The 18,389-nt window shown below is 45.1% G+C and overlaps 2 protein-coding genes across 3 annotated transcripts in view; one reads left to right on the forward strand and one right to left on the reverse strand.

Annotated features, from left to right (window-relative positions):
* ESCO2 (establishment of sister chromatid cohesion N-acetyltransferase 2) overlaps window positions 1-3,478 on the reverse strand; it is a 137,037-nt gene extending 133,559 nt beyond the window's left edge. Inside the window, exons 1-2 of the mRNA XM_029596900.1 lie at window positions 3,346-3,478; window positions 2,669-2,737 (exon numbers count right to left, since the gene is read on the reverse strand). Coding sequence (XP_029452760.1) covers window positions 2,669-2,737; window positions 3,346-3,455 — 179 coding nt within the window. The 5' untranslated portion in view covers window positions 3,456-3,478. The remainder of the gene's footprint in view (window positions 1-2,668; window positions 2,738-3,345) is intronic.
* A 179-nt stretch (window positions 3,479-3,657) lies between these two features.
* The window catches only part of CCDC25 (coiled-coil domain containing 25), a 102,734-nt gene continuing 88,002 nt past the window's right edge, over window positions 3,658-18,389 (forward strand). Inside the window, exons 1-3 of one of the 2 annotated variants that reach the window (XM_029596229.1) lie at window positions 3,658-3,998; window positions 6,425-6,472; window positions 10,613-10,652. In XM_029596229.1, the coding sequence (XP_029452089.1) occupies window positions 3,974-3,998; window positions 6,425-6,472; window positions 10,613-10,652 (113 nt within the window). In that variant the 5' untranslated portion in view covers window positions 3,658-3,973. Of the gene's footprint in view, window positions 3,999-4,021; window positions 4,204-6,424; window positions 6,473-10,612; window positions 10,653-18,389 lie in introns of those variants that run through there. The other variant, XM_029596230.1, reaches the window with a different exon arrangement.

The raw sequence follows: 18,389 nt of genomic DNA on the forward strand, positions 1-18,389 counted from the left end.
TCTAGTGGCTGTCTGCACCAAGTCACAGCCCACATCAGCCAAGAATGTGGCTCCCAGTTACATCACCGATCTGCCATCGGCCCCTGCTCCTTGCGTCTCCTGAAAGAGACACAAACCAACCCGAGCCACCAGGCAGCAGCAGCAAGAAGCAATTTGCAAATTCATTGCCATGGCCTCAAAGGCCTGTTTAATGATAGGCTCAATTCTCCTATCCTGAGCATCTTCTATAGCCGCCCCTCCTTCCATCAGGATGGCGGTTTGCTTGGTAACAGCGCTTATCAAGGAATCCACCTTCGGGAATCGCAACTGTTCCCTTGCCTACGGATCCAAGGGGTGCAAATCCACTAAAGCATGTCCCCCCTTAAAATTTGCTTTCGGGATGTTAACTCTTGAATTGGATCCAGGAGGGGAAAGAAACAGAACACTTTATGTAAAGTGACCAATATGGGATCTTTCTTTTATAAGCCTGTAGCATTAGCCATGTCCACAAGCAGCATCTTCAGGGTCTGAGTCAACAGATTCAGCAGCTTATCTTTGTGGAAAAAAAAGAATAGAGTCCGATGTGGTTCCAAATCAGGTGCAATTTCTCCCTCTTCTATAGGGGAGAAAACCAAGTCCCCATCAAAGTTATCTGACATATCATAATAGATTCCCCTGAACATCTCCAGGGATGGCCTCCCTGCAGCATTTGCCCACAGTGGCTGACAAATTGGAGACCCGAGCACACAGTCCCTTCCTTAGTAGATTGTTTTGCCTCTGCTGGATGCCCCTGCCGAAAAGCCTGCAGACCCTGGAAAATTTCCACCCAGGAGGAGGATGGATCCATATTGGGGCCCACAGGCACAATCCTGGCACTATCCAACCCTTCATTCAGAGATGCCTTTGCCATCGGGAACAAAGAGGGAGGGGAACTGTCCACTGTGTCGCCTCCCACCCCACTCCCCTCAGGAACCACCATAGGCTGAGGAGATGTCCCAACATTGGCAAAATCTGTAGTAACCATACTGCTTTGCGTATGGCTGGATTGCCCTTATATGGCAACTCAGAGAGCAAAGTGCTTAGAATTTTTTGTCCCCAGTGCCATAGTTTTCCTATACTCTGTTCTAGGCAGCCTCTTGCATGCACCCCAACAGCGCCCAAGTGTACCCTCGGAAATATGCACTCAAATCTAGGCCACGGCCTTACACACACAAGTACCCCGCGCACTCTGTTGGGACACAGCCATGCAGTGAGAAGGCATGCACACATCTAAGTGCACCGAAAAAAACCCCGCTGCCGTGGTCTACCACATGGCTGACTAAACCGAGCCTGAGAAGCAGGGCCTAGCCAAAAACTGCTCAATCTAACCAAAAATTATGCAACCCGCCGAGTCTGAGCCACCTCTACTCTACACTAATTCCCTAGAGAAGTGAGAGTGAAAAGGGGGCAAGAGACGCAGAGAAAAAACGCAGAGGGAAGGAGGATCCGGTAAGTAAAAAAAAAAAAAAAAAAGAGGGGGCTTAAAACTTCCCTACTCATTTCTTTCCTCTTTTCTGAGCTCAGCCCTCCCTGGCTGAGAGCACGATCGGCTACAGAGAAAGAGGGCACAAGCCTTCACTGCCGAGTACTCCCTCATCTTTTTTTTTTTTTTTTTTTTTTAAAGTCTACGCTTAGTCAGGCTTCCAGATTTAAAGCACTCAATTGAGGGAGGGCCCAAATAGGTGTCACCTTAGGAGCTCAAGTGCTATGTCTGAATCTTCTCCTAATCATCTATATAATTTTTTTATTTTTTTTTTACACAACAAGCAATCCTCACAAGGGAGATGCAGGTCCACCATTTGCATGTTCCCGTGGTAGACTGACGACGGGGCACAGCTATATGTCAGTGACATCAGCGAGTCAACTTTACTCCACCTCCATCTGCTGGTAGGTTTGCATAATCCACTGATGCTAATTGGCCTGCTTGAGTGTGGAACATTAGATTAAATGTGGCGCCTCTGCTCATCTACTAAAATGGTAGAAAACACATAACAAAACAAAAACTGACAGATAAGAAGTGATATCCTATAAGCAGTTAAACTTCTGCAGCTAGGATATATTTTTACAATCAGGCCAAGCGCACCGTTAGCCCCCGTTTGGACGTGCGTTTTCGACGCACTATTATTACCCCTTATACAGCAAAGGTAATAGCGCATGGAAAACACGCGTCCACCCCCCCCCCCCCCTTGAAACTAATAGCGCCCGCAACATGCAAATGCATGTTGATGAGCCTATTAGTTAGTCCCACACGATACAGAAAGTAAAACGTGCAGCCAAGCCGCACATTTTACTCTCAGAAATTAATGCCTACCCAAAGGCAGGAGTTAATTTCGGCCAGCACCAGGAAAGTGTACAGAATAGCACTGAAAACCCTCAGAATATTTCAAAACCTGCCCCCCCCCCCCCCCCCCACCAAGGCAATGAAGCTGAATTCTGCTAATATATAGATAGAATGATAGCTTTGTTTGATATTTCTTATTCTTTATAATTACCAAAATATTCCCACATATAAAATTATAAATGGCAAGGCTAACCTTTCTTACATTTCCAGGTAAATAAAAATAATTATATTCGAAATCAAGTTATAAGTAGTAGCAAGACCTCCATGTTTATAGGTGGTAAATTGAATTGCACAAGCTGATAAACTCACCTATCTGAACTAAGAGAACTGTACTTCCTCTTCCTTGGTGTAACCGCTGCCATCCTTTCAACACAAGCCCTAAAAAAGTTATTTTAAAGACGTAGTTATAAAATCACTCTGATGAGAAATGATTTGGTCAAAATCAGGTTTAGATGTGCCTATCCTTTTGACTCAATGTGCAACTTTGAAACCTAAAATTATTTAAATGTAGAGACTAACAGTAAGAATTGAATCTCGGATAGTTTTCTTTCTGGAACTGATACTTGGCGACAAACCATCAAAACAAAGCCATACCCCCCGACGTAGATTCCGTAAATGGGCGCGTGGAAAGCGAACTGTCCCCGTACTACACCTATCAGCCGCTCAAAATAGTCCAGACCGGCAAAAAAATATCACTCAGCCAAGGGAACTGTACTACAGGGCCGTAGAACAGTCGCAAGATCGCGGGGCAAAAACCACGACTCTCCTTTTTCACTCTGCTCGGGAGCGAAGGCTACACATCTCTCTCCCTACAAGTTCCCGCGCATCTCAGATTAGGGATTGAAGGCCACAAGTCAACCCAGTGCTAGAGAGTTTATGGCTGTAAAACTCTGATTACCACCATCTCCTCTTCCACTGCCGCCCCTAAAATTCAAACCTCGCGCGCAAAAAAATCCCAAATTGACGTCATATGAAGCGCTCCTAACCGAAACTGGAAGTAAATGTATTGGATTTGGTCGGTCAGTGGGTGGAGTTGTTGTTGGCTCGACAAGCAGGTGGGTAGGACGGTGCAGAGATGAGACCAGACCAGGTACATGATTTTCCCGCCAAATTGGGCTACCTTTTAAATTTCTAAGCAGTTATTTTTTTCTGCCGCAGATTTTTCATCGCACTTTGGTCCACATCGAGCTACCTACAGCTTGTCCGTGTTTTACTGTCGGCTCTGACTGACACCGTAGAAAGACAGGAGGCGGTGCCTCGTAAATGCGCGCCAACACAGAAACGTCACAGGCTGCCGGCCGGCGAGACCTTGCGGTACTTCAAACCCCACCCCTTCCCTCCTTGTGACTTCCGGTCTTACAGACTACACAAAGCTGGCGCCATTTTTCTGGTTTGGGCCCCATCTTTTACGTTCCGGTTCCTGTCACTACTTGTGACGTTGAGGCGACGCTTTTCTCGTCGTTGCAGTTTTGTGAAATCCTGCGGAGAAGGAGCTCGCCAGATTCTTTCCGACTTCCGGCCAACGAGTTGCCGGGGGAAAGGCCGTAAGGCATTAGCGTAACGCCGTATATTCCGTCACTTCCGGAGCTAGGCTTCCTGCGGGCACCTGCGGAGATGGTGTTTTACTTCTCGAGCAGTGGTAAGCACTGGTCTGAGTGTGAGCTGCAAGCCTTGCGCCCTTTCTGTGGCTCTATTACTTCCACGTTTAGCTGCGGCACCCGGTAGTAAAGCAGCCTAAGAATTCTCCGTAGACATGCAAAAGTTCCCGATACCTCCTATTACCTAGCGAACGCTCCCGGGAGCTCAGGACCTTTCTGTCTGGTGCCTCTTGAGCTAACTATAAGGTAGCACGAGCCACGGAAAAGCCAGTTTACAGTCATAGTAACACGGCTGCTAGAACTCTGCACGCTAAATCAAGAAAGCTTTTAAACATAAGGTGCCACTGTCACGCTGAAAACAGGGCCCTTTTCTTTGTTTTTATATATTGTTGGGTTTAAGTGCTCCTCGGGTATCATTTGCAAACATTTTGGAAGGCTCACCTTTTCAGGTGAACATGAAGTCAGTGTTTGGTGTAAGTTGGTGGTCTTGACAATGCTGCCAGTTGGTGCTAAATTATGATGGTTCTTTTATTGTGACGTGTATATGCATCAAAAAGTATAATTAAGGAAATATTGTTATAAATAATCAAGCACGTAAGAGATCAGACTGCAGCATGGAAGGCAAGCCCAAAAAAATAAAGTATGACAACCAGACACTCTATATAATTTCATTATATATGTGCTTCATCAATATAAATGACATTTCATTCTCTAAAGCCGTTCTGATGAAGCTTCTCTATTTGTAACGAAGTGACATTTGCTAAAAATTACTATATAGAGCGCTTGACCTCTTGTATTCTACCTTATTTTGAAGTGGGCATGGGTTCTCTGGGACTTAATGTTAGATCAATGCTATTCAAGTTGACCCCTGAAAAACCTTTAGCTTGTGAATTCTGATCACTTTTGACCAGTTATCTGAAGAAAGCTATTGCTATCCTGAGGAATGAGTAACAGAAAATAGGTCCACTTCATGGAATATGCTGCGTACTTGTTGTGACCTGGATTGACCATTCTCTGAGAGAGGATGCCAAACTCAATGAACTTTGGTCTGACCCACCATGGCATTTATTTTCTTAAGAAAAGGCCAATCCCCTGAAATATCTGGTGTCCCGTCCCCCCAAGTTTCTATAAACAACTTTTCTATTTTCCCTGTGTGGGTGGGGTTTGTTTGTTTTTTTCATTTCAAGACCTAATTGTTTTGTATAAAATGTCTGAATGATTTTCGAATAAGAACTTCAGGATGTGTTGTGATGATATCCAATCAGTGACATAAGTTAAGACTATGTTATTTGATAAAGTCAGTAACACGGTCAGTATGCTGAGCAAATTCCTTTGGGAGAGATGTTAGAGAGGGAGTAGGAGGTGTTACTGTAAGCCAGCAAAAAAAGACGTAGAACATGAGTTTAAGACTACAAAACCCTCTGATACTGCTCTGTTTTGTTGGTCCCTTAAAAAGGTAGCATAACTTATCAAGACCAAAATAAAATTTCAGTTTTCCACCCTTTTTTGTGTTGCAGCACATCACCCTCTCTTCCCTCTCCCCAATGCCCCTTGGCATCATGACCTTCCCTTCTCTTTCCTATGCCCCAGCATAATCCTCTCTTCTTTCCCTCACTTTTTGACATCTGCTTCCCTATTTCCTCCCCTCTCTGGCACTATTATCTTCCCTGCCCCCACCACCATACGCATCAGCAACTTACATTCCCTACCCTAAGGCATTAATTTGTCCTGTCCCCTTACTTTTCCCCCTCAAGTATCCTGTAGATGTATGTCAGCAGGGCTTTTCTGCTCTGCTGCTGCCTCTTTTATCAGTTTCCCTCTGTAGTTGAAATTGAGAGGGGGGGAGGACTGGAAGGATTTGTGAGACTAAAGGGATCCCCCCTGGTTTCAGTTGTAAAAGCTGGCAGAGAAGGAGGCAAGCACTGCTTGCCACCTCTACCTGCTGACAGGAGGACATCCTGCAGGCCCAGAGGTGTGAGGGAAGGAGAATATTAAGAATTTGCCTTGGCCAGTTGTTTCAACAGCAGCTCACACCCACTTCAACTTGGCTTTTGCTAAATGGAAGAAAATTTCATGGCACATCAATTGGGATAAAGATGATATAAGAACATAAGAAATTGCCATGCTGGGTCAGGCCAAAGGTCCATCAAGCCCAGCATCCTGTTTCCAACAGAGGCCAAACCAGGCCACAAGAACCTGGCAAGTACCCAAACACAGAAGATTCCATGCTATTGATGCCAGTAATTGCAGAGGCATTCCCTGTGTCAGTTTGATTAATAGCAGGTAATGGACTTATTCTCCAAAAACTTATCCAAACATTTTTTAAACCCAGCTATCACAACCTACCAAGACTCCAGTCTTCTCCAAGACCAGCATGGCTCTTAGAGCTACTTTTTTTATTTGGATAAACTGTTGTATGCATACTCTTGTATACCTGTTTTGATTTTCTTTTCTCTTTTTTCTTCAGTTGTTTCCCCTGTTTATACTATTTATATGGGAAAGGATAAATATGAAAGTAAGTCCTCATTACTTGTAAGTTGGAAATTCTTAAATGAATTTATTAGTACATTTTGTTAGCATTTCTTAGGTCAGAGCTGCAAAAATATTTTGAAAATCAGGAGCTAGGGTTTCAGTGCACGTAGGTAAATACAGTCCTGGAGTGAATCAGCCTGTGTGGGCACTCCTACCTCTGTGTGATTCAATCATCCCTTTACCCTCCATCAATATGGCACAATTATTCCCTCTGGCCTCAGGAGAAGAACATTGCTTCTCCGCTGTGGCTGCTACCAACTTCATTTAAACTTTGAACTGCCCAATTTTTATGGGCCCTGCATGGATCAAACTTTAGAAGTCAGCTAAGGAAGAAAGCAGCACCATAGAAAAGGGCTGCTTTCCTCCTGCAGGCCTGAGTGGATTGTGCCAAGATAGAGAAGGTGGAAGATGCTAACCAAAGAAGGAACAAAAGCTGCCATGGTGTGGGATCCAGGGCAGTTGCCATTCCCACCCTTAGCAATGGGGAGTTGCCTCAGGCCATGGCTCCTTTGTGCGGGCCAGCAGTTGCTCCAAACAGTGAAATCTGAGTTGCCAAAGCTGGCTTCTCTGAAGCTAGGAGCAGGGCTAAGCACCATGTTTCAAATTTTTAACCACCACAGCAATGCCCAGGTGATTGATATTTTTGCAGTCCTGACTTAGGATCTCAGTAAGGTTTATCATGTTAAATTCTAAACATTGGTTTATATTTTTATTATGTGCTCAGCATTGAACAATGAACTGTCAGGCACAAGTGTTGGTCCCTGTTTGGCTTTGTCTCTGGCAGTACTATAAAGCTCTGAAGAGTTAGAAAAATAACTTCTCTTATGAGTACATTTTCACTTTTATACTTTTTTGAGGTACCTCTTAATTAGTACACAATATTTAATAGATGACTTTGTTCTGAACACTTACTTGATTAAATCCAATATTATTTTGGAATCTTGCATTTATTTATTTATTTTGATTTCTTCTATACCGACGTTCCTGTATGGAATACAGATCACACCGGTTTACAATGAACACATAACAGTCGCTTGGTGGCGATACAAGGAACAATTACAATTTGCAATTTAAAACAAGGAACAATTAAATCATATAGATAAAAATAACTTCAGTAGAAGTTAAATCAACAGTTACATCAAGTATATAAATAATTTAGTATAGAGGAAAAAATAACTTCAGAGCAGTTAAAAATTATTATTATGTTACAATCAAGAAATGAACCTGGAAGACTAAGGAGTTGTTGAGTTTTTAGGTAGAGAGCTCACAGCTTGCTACCAGCCCTGATTTTTAAGTTCCTGTGAAGGGATCTTCTTTCCCTGTTGTAGTGGTATAACTTAATCATTTTGATACGTACCTTTCTATATTTTGATAATTGCTATTGTATTTGATGTAAATTTTTATTGTTGCTGCTAGATCATAAGCTTCTTTGGGTCCTTGCCTCAGGAAGGTGGCATATAAATTGAAAATATAATGCAATTCTTGGTATCTCTGCAGTCCTGTGTATCCTGCTAATGTTGTGTAAAAGTACATTATTTATTTAGATCTGCTTCATTGTAAAGCAAACTATGAATAAACTGCAAATACCTAGGCAGGATTTTTTTTTTATTCTATGAAATGTTCTGGGCAGAAACTACAAGTAAAATTGGTCTCTTCTGAAATAGGATTTATTTTTCATGGGAAATAGTTCAGAATTCAGTTTGTTTTTCTGTACTTCTTATAGCTATAACTTCAGAACAACCTTGTAATTCGGGCCCCTGCTTTTCTGGTGATGTGTGGGCCCCTGGTAATTGAATTATAATGGTCTCATGTACTCTTCCCAAGCTGAGGAATAAGTGTATTGCAGATCGCAGTAAAAATCCATTAATCCAGAGGCAGAAACTGCTGAGGCTTAAACAACTATAAAGCATATTGATGTTTGTTTTTTCTAATTGGAAAGAAGTCTGCCTGCTTGTAGATGTGGTGAAACAGCCCTGTGGGTGTGAAGCCATTGTATTACAGAAGACATTGCATGGCAGCGATTTATAGGACATGGAATATTTAGCTAATTCCATCCTGTGAGTAACCAGCTTTCCATGCTAGAGAGTAATTATAACGATATGCTGCTCAACAGTTAATTGGTAATGCATGCTCATAGCAAAGAGCTCTGTAACTTGATATCGTCTGTGGTTGTGTATAAGTTGGTGTTATTAACATTGACAGTTTCCTGTCCCATTCTTAGATTTTCTATACTAGTAATGAGGCACAGTACGGAGTAACATAAGCCATAGATGTGTAGAATATGATTGCAGGTAAAAATGACATCTATTTAAGTCTATTTTCTCTTCCTAGTGCCATATTGCAGAGCCCCTGTGATCTCTAGCTTTATCTTCTCTTCCTTGTCACTAAGGATTTTCTTTACTTTCTTGAATCCCAGTACTGGTTTTGCCTTCATCACTTCTATCTGGAGGCTGCTCCATGCCCCATAGCCTTTTCTGTAAATATGTTTATTTTTGACTCCTGCTCCTTTGGGCTAGCGGCTCCATTCCAGCCTTGGTTCCAATGTGACCCCCTTTGAGCCTGCAATCACAACTACTTGGAAATGTTTTCTCCTGCTTTATATCCCTTCCCAGCTAAGCCCAGCCATCACAGCAATTGTTCTTTTCCGGGGGCTATAGACTTGGACTCCTACTGGAACCGTGCAATCATGGGGCCCCAAATCTGACCATTGGGTGTCTCTTGTCAGGCAGAGACCTCATTTCCCCATGAGCTTATGAGTTCTGCCTCTGCAGCATCTCCCAGCCCTGGCCGACCTGGGGGAGTGGAAGACCTGATGTGGGAATCCAAGCTGGAACCTTTGCTTGTCCCCACACAACTCTGCCATTGAGCGGGCTCAGAAGTGTTTTCTAATGTTACTCTTCTTTCTACCTTTTACTTGGCTTTATATCATGACCTCTTGTTCTAAAACATCCTTTCTTTTGAGAAATGCTAGTGATCTTTCAGCTCCCAAAACATAGTATTTCAAAGTTTCTGCAATTTTGCTTTTGTTGAGAAGACTGAAAATGAGCAAAGTATTCAAGGTTTCACAGGTGTGTGTGCTGTGAACTCTAGCCTATCCTGCCGTGCCCCCAAATATGTGCTGGATCCCCTTATTGTTTGCTCAGGTTAGTCCCTTTCCTTTTTCTTCAATTTTGCACCTAGCTGTGAGCTCTGGAACTCCATTGCCAAGATGTTATGGAGTGGGGTTCATGGTGAAGCACAATGTGCCTTTAACTGCCGCTGTGACTCTCAACACACCTTCAGGCAGTCTTCAGCAAAGCTTTGATCAGGAAGCACACTCATGTCCTCCCTATGCTTAGTTAAGCTCATTTTTAGTATCCCAGCTAAGTGACTCCTAAAGGGAGCAGACACAATGTTGTTTTATTTATTTATATTCCACTTTTGGCACTTCAAAGTGGATTTCATTCAGGTACTGTGGGTATTTCCCTATCTCCAGAGGGCTTACAATTTGAGGGCCTGATTTACTAAGGCATTTCTTGCATTCTGAGTCTATGGGGAAAAATGCTTAATAAATGAGGTTCTAAATTTGTACTTGAAGTTTGTATCTGAGGAAAGGAAGGGTGAAGTGACATTGGGAGTTTAACCATGGTTTCCCTGGTTCGCAGCCCACTATTCTAACCATTAGGCAGCTCTTCAACTCCAGTTCCATATGGCAAACGGAGAGGCAAAGAAACAAAGTAACTTGCCCAGGGTCTCAATATGTCAGGTGCAGAGCAGGATCAGAGTTCAGCTCCCAGAATTTATCCTAACCTGGTTCTTTATTTATTTTTTTTAATCACTGCTTTTTCCATAGTCTTCTCCTAAGCACCATTGTCTTTGCACTAGATAATGTAAGCTGAGGAGAGAGCTGATACATTTTCAGACAGTTATGCATATGAGTGCTACTGTATTATTAAAATATCTCTGAGGCAGGAATGAACTCATTACAGTGTGTATGTTTGTGTTGTGGAGATTCAGAAGAGAGCATGACAAGAATTCTGAAAGCAGATTGATCAGGTTTCCAATGTGTAGTTAGATTATGCTGAAATTCCCTCTGCCTTAACGTTTTGTTTTTTCTTTTTCTTTTTTTTTACTTTTACACTAGATGAAGATCTCATAAAATATGGTTGGCCTGAAGATATTTGGTGAGTCACAAAATGGAAATGGAAATGTCTGCACTAAGTAGAAAAGTGAATAGCTACTGGTAAGAGGAGCCAGACCGATTTTTTGCTCCAACTGATACAGAACAATCGTATTATGACAAGATTAATACTATGAGGTTTTGTTTGTTTTTAATGACCGGGGCTTTGTTCCTGCTAGGCCGCCACATGTAGGCCTCTCACCGTGTCCTACCTGGCACTGCTCTGGCAGTCTTGTAATTTGAATTGCATCACCTGCCATACCCTTGTTACTGCTGGTGCAGTGCCATGTGGCAAGACATCGGTGGAAGACTTGCATGCAGCTTAGTGGAAAAACTGATTATGCACCCAGAAAAAGTTGCCTTTTATCCCCTATTTTTCCCAATTTAATAACCACCTCTGCCCAGGCAATTGAAGGAATCCTTTTCTGCCTGAGGACTGGAAGAAAAATTCATCTGAGACAATTCATTCAGTGCTACTCTTGTGCCAGCAAGGACCTTCAGAGTAGACAGTCGCCTTCCTTTTCACTTCAGGCTTAAGTGCAGGAATATCCACCAGTGCTCCTGACTGCTGAGGAGAATACCAAGAGTGTCCTGTATCAATTTTCTGACTGTCAGTCCTTCCACTCTAGGTTCATTTCCAAACACATTTTTGTTTGGCTTTGCAAGAGTAAACTCAAAGGGACTGATGACCAACTGAATACCAAAAAATGTGGTGAGCATGAGAAGAGCACTGATGAAGACGGGTCAGAAGCCAGCATTACATGAGAGAGCTGGCAGTTGCAGTATTGTTCTATTCATGAAATTCTTACTGCTCAGTATTTCTATAACTCGGGTAAATGGCTGGAAATAAGGCAAAGAATATCAGTTTTGTCATATGTTGAAATTCCAAAAACTCTTTTCTTGCCATTGTATAGTAAAAATGAAATGAGTGGCACAAAATAAAATGTCTGGTTTTCATTTGTTTAATTTTTTATTTCCTAGCATGTAGCCAGATGGACTCAGGACCAATGGGTTTATGCTTCCCTGCCAACAGATGGAGACTGAGTCAAGTTTCAAAGCTGATGTCACCCTAGATGCACCCCTGCAGTGACCTGAGCCCTTCAGTATTTCTCAGTCTCCAGCAAATACTTGCTTTTCCTATGGGGATCGCTGTACCTTTTGGAAGAAGAAATTCAACTTTTAAAAAGGAGAAAAGATTGAGCTCTGTTCTCCTGTGGTGATACCTAAAGGTCCCTCCCCCAGTTGAGAAATCCTGAGGTGATTTCTGAGATCCCTAAGAGGTGTGCCTTGGTCTGGTAGATGGTTCCCGGCATGGACTTTGCTGCTGAAGCAGCTGAAAGGCAGTGGATGCAGGAAGCTGAGAGCGGTAATGATGGCCAAAGTCCTCTTCCCCCACAGCCAGAGACTGTCTCTGTACTCAGCCGGTAAACTGAGCCCAGGTAAGTTTAAAAAAAAAAAAGGATTTCCTCGCGATTCAGAGACGTTGGAGGGGTTTTGGTAAAACTTCCTCCAGTCTCCTTGCTCGGCGCGCCTTACCGATGTCCTTCCCGATGTTGTTGGGGTAAGGGGAAGTGGGCGTCCGAGCAAATTGAGCACGAAGATGCCCTTTAAAGGATTGCTCCTCTTTGGAAACAAATTGGAAAAGCTGGCCAGTAAATGGGGCGGATCTCCAGTACCCCAGCTACCAGAAGATAAGAGAAAGCAGTTACAGTGCCCCTCGCCCATGAGGGTTCGATCTGGGGGCTCCCAATGCTTTCGTTCCTACAGAAACTCGACATTTCAGAGGTCTTGGTCCTTTGGTAGGTTTCAGTCCTTTCAGAGTTGGCAGCCCAAGAGAGGGTCAGGTTCTGGTTTGCCCTGAACCCCCCCCCCAACCAAGTTTTGCTAGCCCACCCTCATAACGAGGAGATAAGGGGTCAACTGTCTCTCTTCTACCAACTGTGGGTCGATCACTTAGAACAAATGGGTATTGAAGTTCATATGAGAAGAAAATGTACTGGAATTTCACAGCACTCCTCAGGATGTATTCATGCCACTCCCAGCACAAGAAGCAGGCAGTGGAGACTACCCTGTTGAGGCTCCTCAGGATGAGTACTGTAATCCCAGAACCTGTGCCACAGGAAAATACAGGACGTTATTCCATCTATTTCATCATACCCAAGAAGGAAGTTTCCTTTCACTGCATCCTGGACCTCAAGAGCGTCAGCTGATGTCTACGAGTGATTCATTTCTGCATGGAAACCCTAAACTCCATGATAATGTCCATACAATCAGGATAATTCTTAACCTCCCTAGACCTATCTGAGGCCTACTTACATATTCCAATCCAGCAAGAACCTAGTTTCCTATGCTTTGCGGTACTGGGTCACCATTATCACTGCCCTTTGGCCTGGCCCCTGCCCCCAGAACATTTTCCAAGACTTATGGTTGTAGCGACAGTGTTGAAAAAAAGAGGGAATCTTGGTGCACCTGACTTGGATGACTGGTTGAGACGGGCAAAGTCCATGGAAGAGAATCTATGGATGACCTCCTTGCTTCAGGAGCTCTTTCTGTCATAAACCTTGACAAATGAGTCTCAAACCCTCCCAGTCCTTGGGATTTCTGGGAGTCCGGTTCGACATCAAGCAGGGCAAGGTCTTCCCCTATGAGGAAAGACTAAAGAGGTTAGGACTTTTCAGCTTGGAGAAGAGACGGCTGAGGGGGGGAAATGATAGAGATGTTTAAAATCATGAGAGGTCTAGAACGGGTAGATGTGAATCGGTTATTTACTCTTTCGGATAATAGAAAGACTAGGGGTCACTTCATGAAGTTAGCATGGGGCACATTTAAAACTAATCGGAGAAAGCTCTTTTTTACTCAATGCACAATTAAACTCTGGAATTTGTTGCCAGAGGATGTGGTTAGTGCAGTTAGTATAGCTGTGTTTAAAAAAGGATTGGATAAGTTTTTGGAAGAGAAGTCCATTACCTGCTATTAAGTTCACTTAGAGAATAGCCACTGCCATTAGCAATGGTAACATGGAATAGACTTAGTTTTTGGGTATTTGCCATGTTCTTATGGCCTGGATTGGCCACTGTTGGAAACAGGATGCTGGGCTTGATGGACCCTTGGTCTGACCCAGTATGGCATTTTCTTATGTTCCTCCCACGCGGATAAGAAAATTGATGTCCCAAGTGCTTCTGAACATGATGCACCCGAAGGTGTGGAGCTATCTTCAAGTCCTCTGGCAGCAACCCTGGAAGTAGTGCCTTGGGCGAGGGTACACATGCAACCACTTCAACACTCCCTGCTGTCACGTTGGAACCCACTGTCTCAAGACTATTCGATTCACCTCCACTTACCGATGGACGTATGCTTTTGGTTCCAGTGGTGTCTGCAGGAAACCCATCTGGGCAGGAGTGGCTGGTCCTCATGAGTGGCTGGTCCTCATGAGACGCCAGCCTCCGGGGCTGGGGAATTCACTGTCAAGAACTGACGGACCGGGGGCATTGGACCAAGGAAGAGGCCCTCTGGAACATAAACTGCCTGGAAGCTTGGGCAGTCAGATTGGCGTGTCTACAATTCAGCCACATACTCCAGGGTCAAGTGGTCCACATAATGTTGGACAGTGTAACAATGGTAGCCTACATCAACCCCCAGGGTGCAACCAAAAACCAACAAGTGTCGCAGGAGATAGATCTCCTTATGGAATGGGCTGAAATACATCTACAGATGTCAGCCTTCCACATTGCAGGAAAAGTCACTATCAGAGCAGACTTTCTAAGCAGGGAGAGTCTGGATCCAGGAGAATGCGCATGGTTGGCCAAAGCCTTTCAGCTGATAATAGATTGCTGGAGTCTCCCATCCATCGACCTGCTGGCTGCATCTCACAGTGCGAAGGTTCCCTGATTCTTCAGTCACAGAAGAGATCAGTTGACCCTGGGGATCGACACTCTGTCATTCAGAACTGGCCGGAATAGCTGCTATATGCCTTCCCTCCATGGCCCCTCCTGGGCAGGCTCATTTGCAGAATCGAGCACCACAGGGGATTAGACCTACTAGTAGCTCCAGATTGGTCCAGATGTCCATGATATGCGGACATGCGGAGACCCCTGATGGAGAGCCGCCCCCCCCCCCCCCCCCCCGTCTTCCACCGCACAGGGACTTGCTACAGCAGGGACCGATTCTTCATGAGGATACAACTCTGTTCTTACAGTCTGGCCCTTGAGAGGGCTCGCCTGATGAAGCAAGGATATTCGGCAGCAGTAATTGCCACCTTACTCAGCTCACGGAAGTTCTCTACGTCCCTAGCGTATGTGCAGGTCTGGAGAGTATTTGAGGCCTGGTGCGAGGAACATGGTGTTGCCCCTCCAACTGTCAAAATCCCACTAATTCTGGAATTTTTTCAGGACAGCTTGAAAAAAGGTTTGACCTTTAATTTCTTGCAGGTCCAGGTAATGGCTCTCTCCTGTTTCAGGGGCGAGGTGAACCGAAGCCGCCTGACGGCTCATCCGGACATGGCCTGTTTTCAGAAAGGGGTAAAGCACTTCCAGCCACCCCTATGGTGGCTGGTTCCCTTGTGGAATCTTAATCTAGTATTGGAGATTTTGGCAGGGCCCTCCTTTCTGCCTCTGCACAGTCTTTCCTTGCGTTTAATAACCCTGAAAACTGTGTTCCTGGTGGCTATATGCTTGATACATCACATCTCTGAACTGCAGGCATTGTCGTGTGGGGAACCATTCCTCCAGATGACTCGTGCGTTACATCTTCGTACCATTTGATCCTTCTTGCCCAATGTAGTCTTGGAGTTTCATTTGAATCAGTCCATTTCATTGCCTTCTCTAGATAAGCACAAGGATGCGGAAGAGTACCACCTCCTCTCCCATTTGAATGTCAGTAGGCTTTTGGTGTGGTATCTGTAAGTTTCAGAACCAGTCTGAAAGACAGACCACCTGTTTTGCTTCTTTCCATTGTGAAGGACAGGGCGAACCAGCTTCGCTGGCTATCATAGGTTACTGGATTAAGGAGGACTCTGTGGTCACAGGAGCCTATGTGGAGGCAGAAAACCATTACCCCTTCAAGTTAAAAGCTCATTCCACTAGGGCTCAGGCAGTCTCATGGGCGGAAGCTAGATTGCTGTCTCCCGTCAACATCAGCCGAGCGGCGACATAGTCCTCCTTGCACACCTTCTCCAGGTTCTATTGCCTGGATGGTCAGGCCCGGGAGGATGCAACTTTTTCAAGAGAGGTGTTAAGCGGACCGCAGGCAGCCTTCATCCCTGATCAGGAGGAGCTTTTGTACATCCCACTGGTCCTGAGTCCATCTGGCTGCATGCTAGGAAATGGAGAAATTACCCACCTGATAATTTCATTTTCCTTAATGTAGACAGATGGACTCGGCATCCTGCCCCTGGCTGCCCAAGAACGATGCCAAGAATTCGCCCATGGAATGAATATCTATTCCAAGAGCTTACAAGTATGCCGTCTTCCAGTCCCTAGATCAGGGCATCTATAATCTTACTGGGGTTCAGTGTTTGAGTACAGCTATGCTTATCCATTTTTAATCTAATTTTTTCAATAGTATGTCCACAGTGGCTTTTGAAGAGAATACTGAAGGGCTGAGGTCACTGCAGGGGTGAGGGTGACGTCAGCTTTGAAACCAGGTTCCATCTGCTGGCAGGGGAGCATAACACATTGGTCCTGAGTCCATCTGTTTTCACAAAGGAAAATGAAATTATCATGTAAGTAATTTCTCAGTTTAATGATTCCTCCCCCCCCCCCCCAAGAACATTTTAGAGTGCAAATCCCACTTACCAATAGTCTTCCACTGCCAGCACCACAAAAATATCTGAAATCTTTTTTGAAACTTATATTTGAGCGAGAATTCCATATTCCAAGGCCTGGTAACCAGTGCTGTCACTGAAATATAGTAGAACATCTGTTATCCAAAACATCTGATCCACTCTTCTGTGATTGTGCATAGCAGTGCAGGCCTGCCAATTTCAGTGATAGTATGAATACATGGGGTTTTCTCAAGGCATTGTTTGAATTTTCCATTGTCCAAACGGAACTTATCTCCAATTAACTCTGTAAATAACCACCACAGCTGAACTGCCTTTTATGTGTTTCATGAAAGCGACACATCACTTGTGCGTGTAGTGTCTGCTGATGTATAGGGAAACTTCATTGGTGCAATCTTGCATTTCGTGGCCAGTGGGCTAGGAGCAATTGGCCCTCGGTCTTGGTTCTGAGAGGTTCCACTTGTTCTGGGGTAAGAAAGGAGGCCAGGGAATGATGGAGGGGGACGGTGAACAGGGGATATGGTATGGTATTCATGGAGGAAAAGGGATCAAGAAGAGCAATGTTGTGTCCCATCATTTTTGATGGGTGTTTCCTACTAATATCAAAAAATCAACGCTTTACTGTAATTGTCAGTGAAACCATTTAAAAGAAATGCTGGCCTGCGGCAGACACGCATGTACACGTGTGAATAAGTTGCAGTCGGGCGGCCCATGTATGGGAACTTAAATTCCTGCAGGGCTGTTCATGCCATGCCTCATTGTTTCAACAGCACCAGCAGGCTTATCTGACGTGGGAGCGGTGATGAAAACGGCCCTAAATAGTTATTCCCTGTACATATCCGGATTAGTCCAGACAGCTGGGTTTTGCCTCCCTTCCAGCAGATGGAGACACAAAAACTTCAAGAGCGCCCTCTCATAACCTGGTGTGCCACCTGCTGCTCCCCAGTATTTTTCTGTCTCCAGCAGATGGAGATGGTGCAAAACCTGCGGTTCTGATCACAAGCATGAATTTGAGAAAGAGAAGGGATTTCAGACTTTTGAGCCTCCCAGGGAGTTGTTAGGTCCTCGTGGAACTGTCCTCCCTGGTAGTAGGCGTGGATGAGCAGGGGTTGGGAACCCCAAAATTGGCTCCTGTCTTTTGGACGGCGGGGTGGTAGCTGGTGGACCAGCTCCCTCCTCCTCCTTCATCTTCAGCCTTTTACAGCCTCTGCCAGCTATTCTTGGGAAGTATCCCTTTAATTTATTTCTTCCTCTCCTTTAAAAAAAAAAAAAAAACCTGAACTTCTGCAACTTGAAGAGGACTCGACGGCAGGGCGGATAGGCTGTGTGGCAGCTTCCAGAAGATTCTGGTCTGTGGGGATGACGGTTTGGGGATTTCCCTCCCTCCCGTTCCTCTTTTCACCCTTCTCCTGTGGCTGCCGGCAACTGCCCCGAACTTCCTGCACCCGACATGCCGCGCACAAGCCGGTGCTCACGCTGTGAGGAATGGCTGTCGGGCCCTGTCTCCTCGGGCTGTTGTGACCTGTACCTCCCTGGCAGGGAGGGCTCTTCGGGTGCCTTTTCGGGTGCGATAGTGCAGCAGGCGAACACTGGGAGGTTGCTTGCTGCTCCGCAGCTCAGCGCTGACCCGTTCTTCCCTAAGAGCAGGAACTGCAGCCATTTTGGGCGCATTTCGCGCCTTGGAGGAGAGAGCTATGGGGGGTGGGGATCTTCCCCCAGCACTCTCTCCGACCAGTACCAGCCCAGTGGAGGCCCATGGGGCCGTTGGGGGGCTTCATGAGGAGGACCCTTTTTCCCCAGAGGGGAATTTAAGGGGGCCTGCGGTTTTCTCACCAGAATTTATTCTTTTGATGCACCAGGCCTTTTTGGCCAGTGGTGCCCCTAAAAGAGGACTCCCAAACCCCCTGGGGTCCACCAGCCAAGATTCCCTGGTTGCTGTTTCATCCCAGGGTGGATGATACA

Source organism: Rhinatrema bivittatum, chromosome 3 (assembly GCF_901001135.1).
Source record: "Rhinatrema bivittatum chromosome 3, aRhiBiv1.1, whole genome shotgun sequence".
NCBI classification, from domain to species: domain Eukaryota; kingdom Metazoa; phylum Chordata; class Amphibia; order Gymnophiona; family Rhinatrematidae; genus Rhinatrema; species Rhinatrema bivittatum.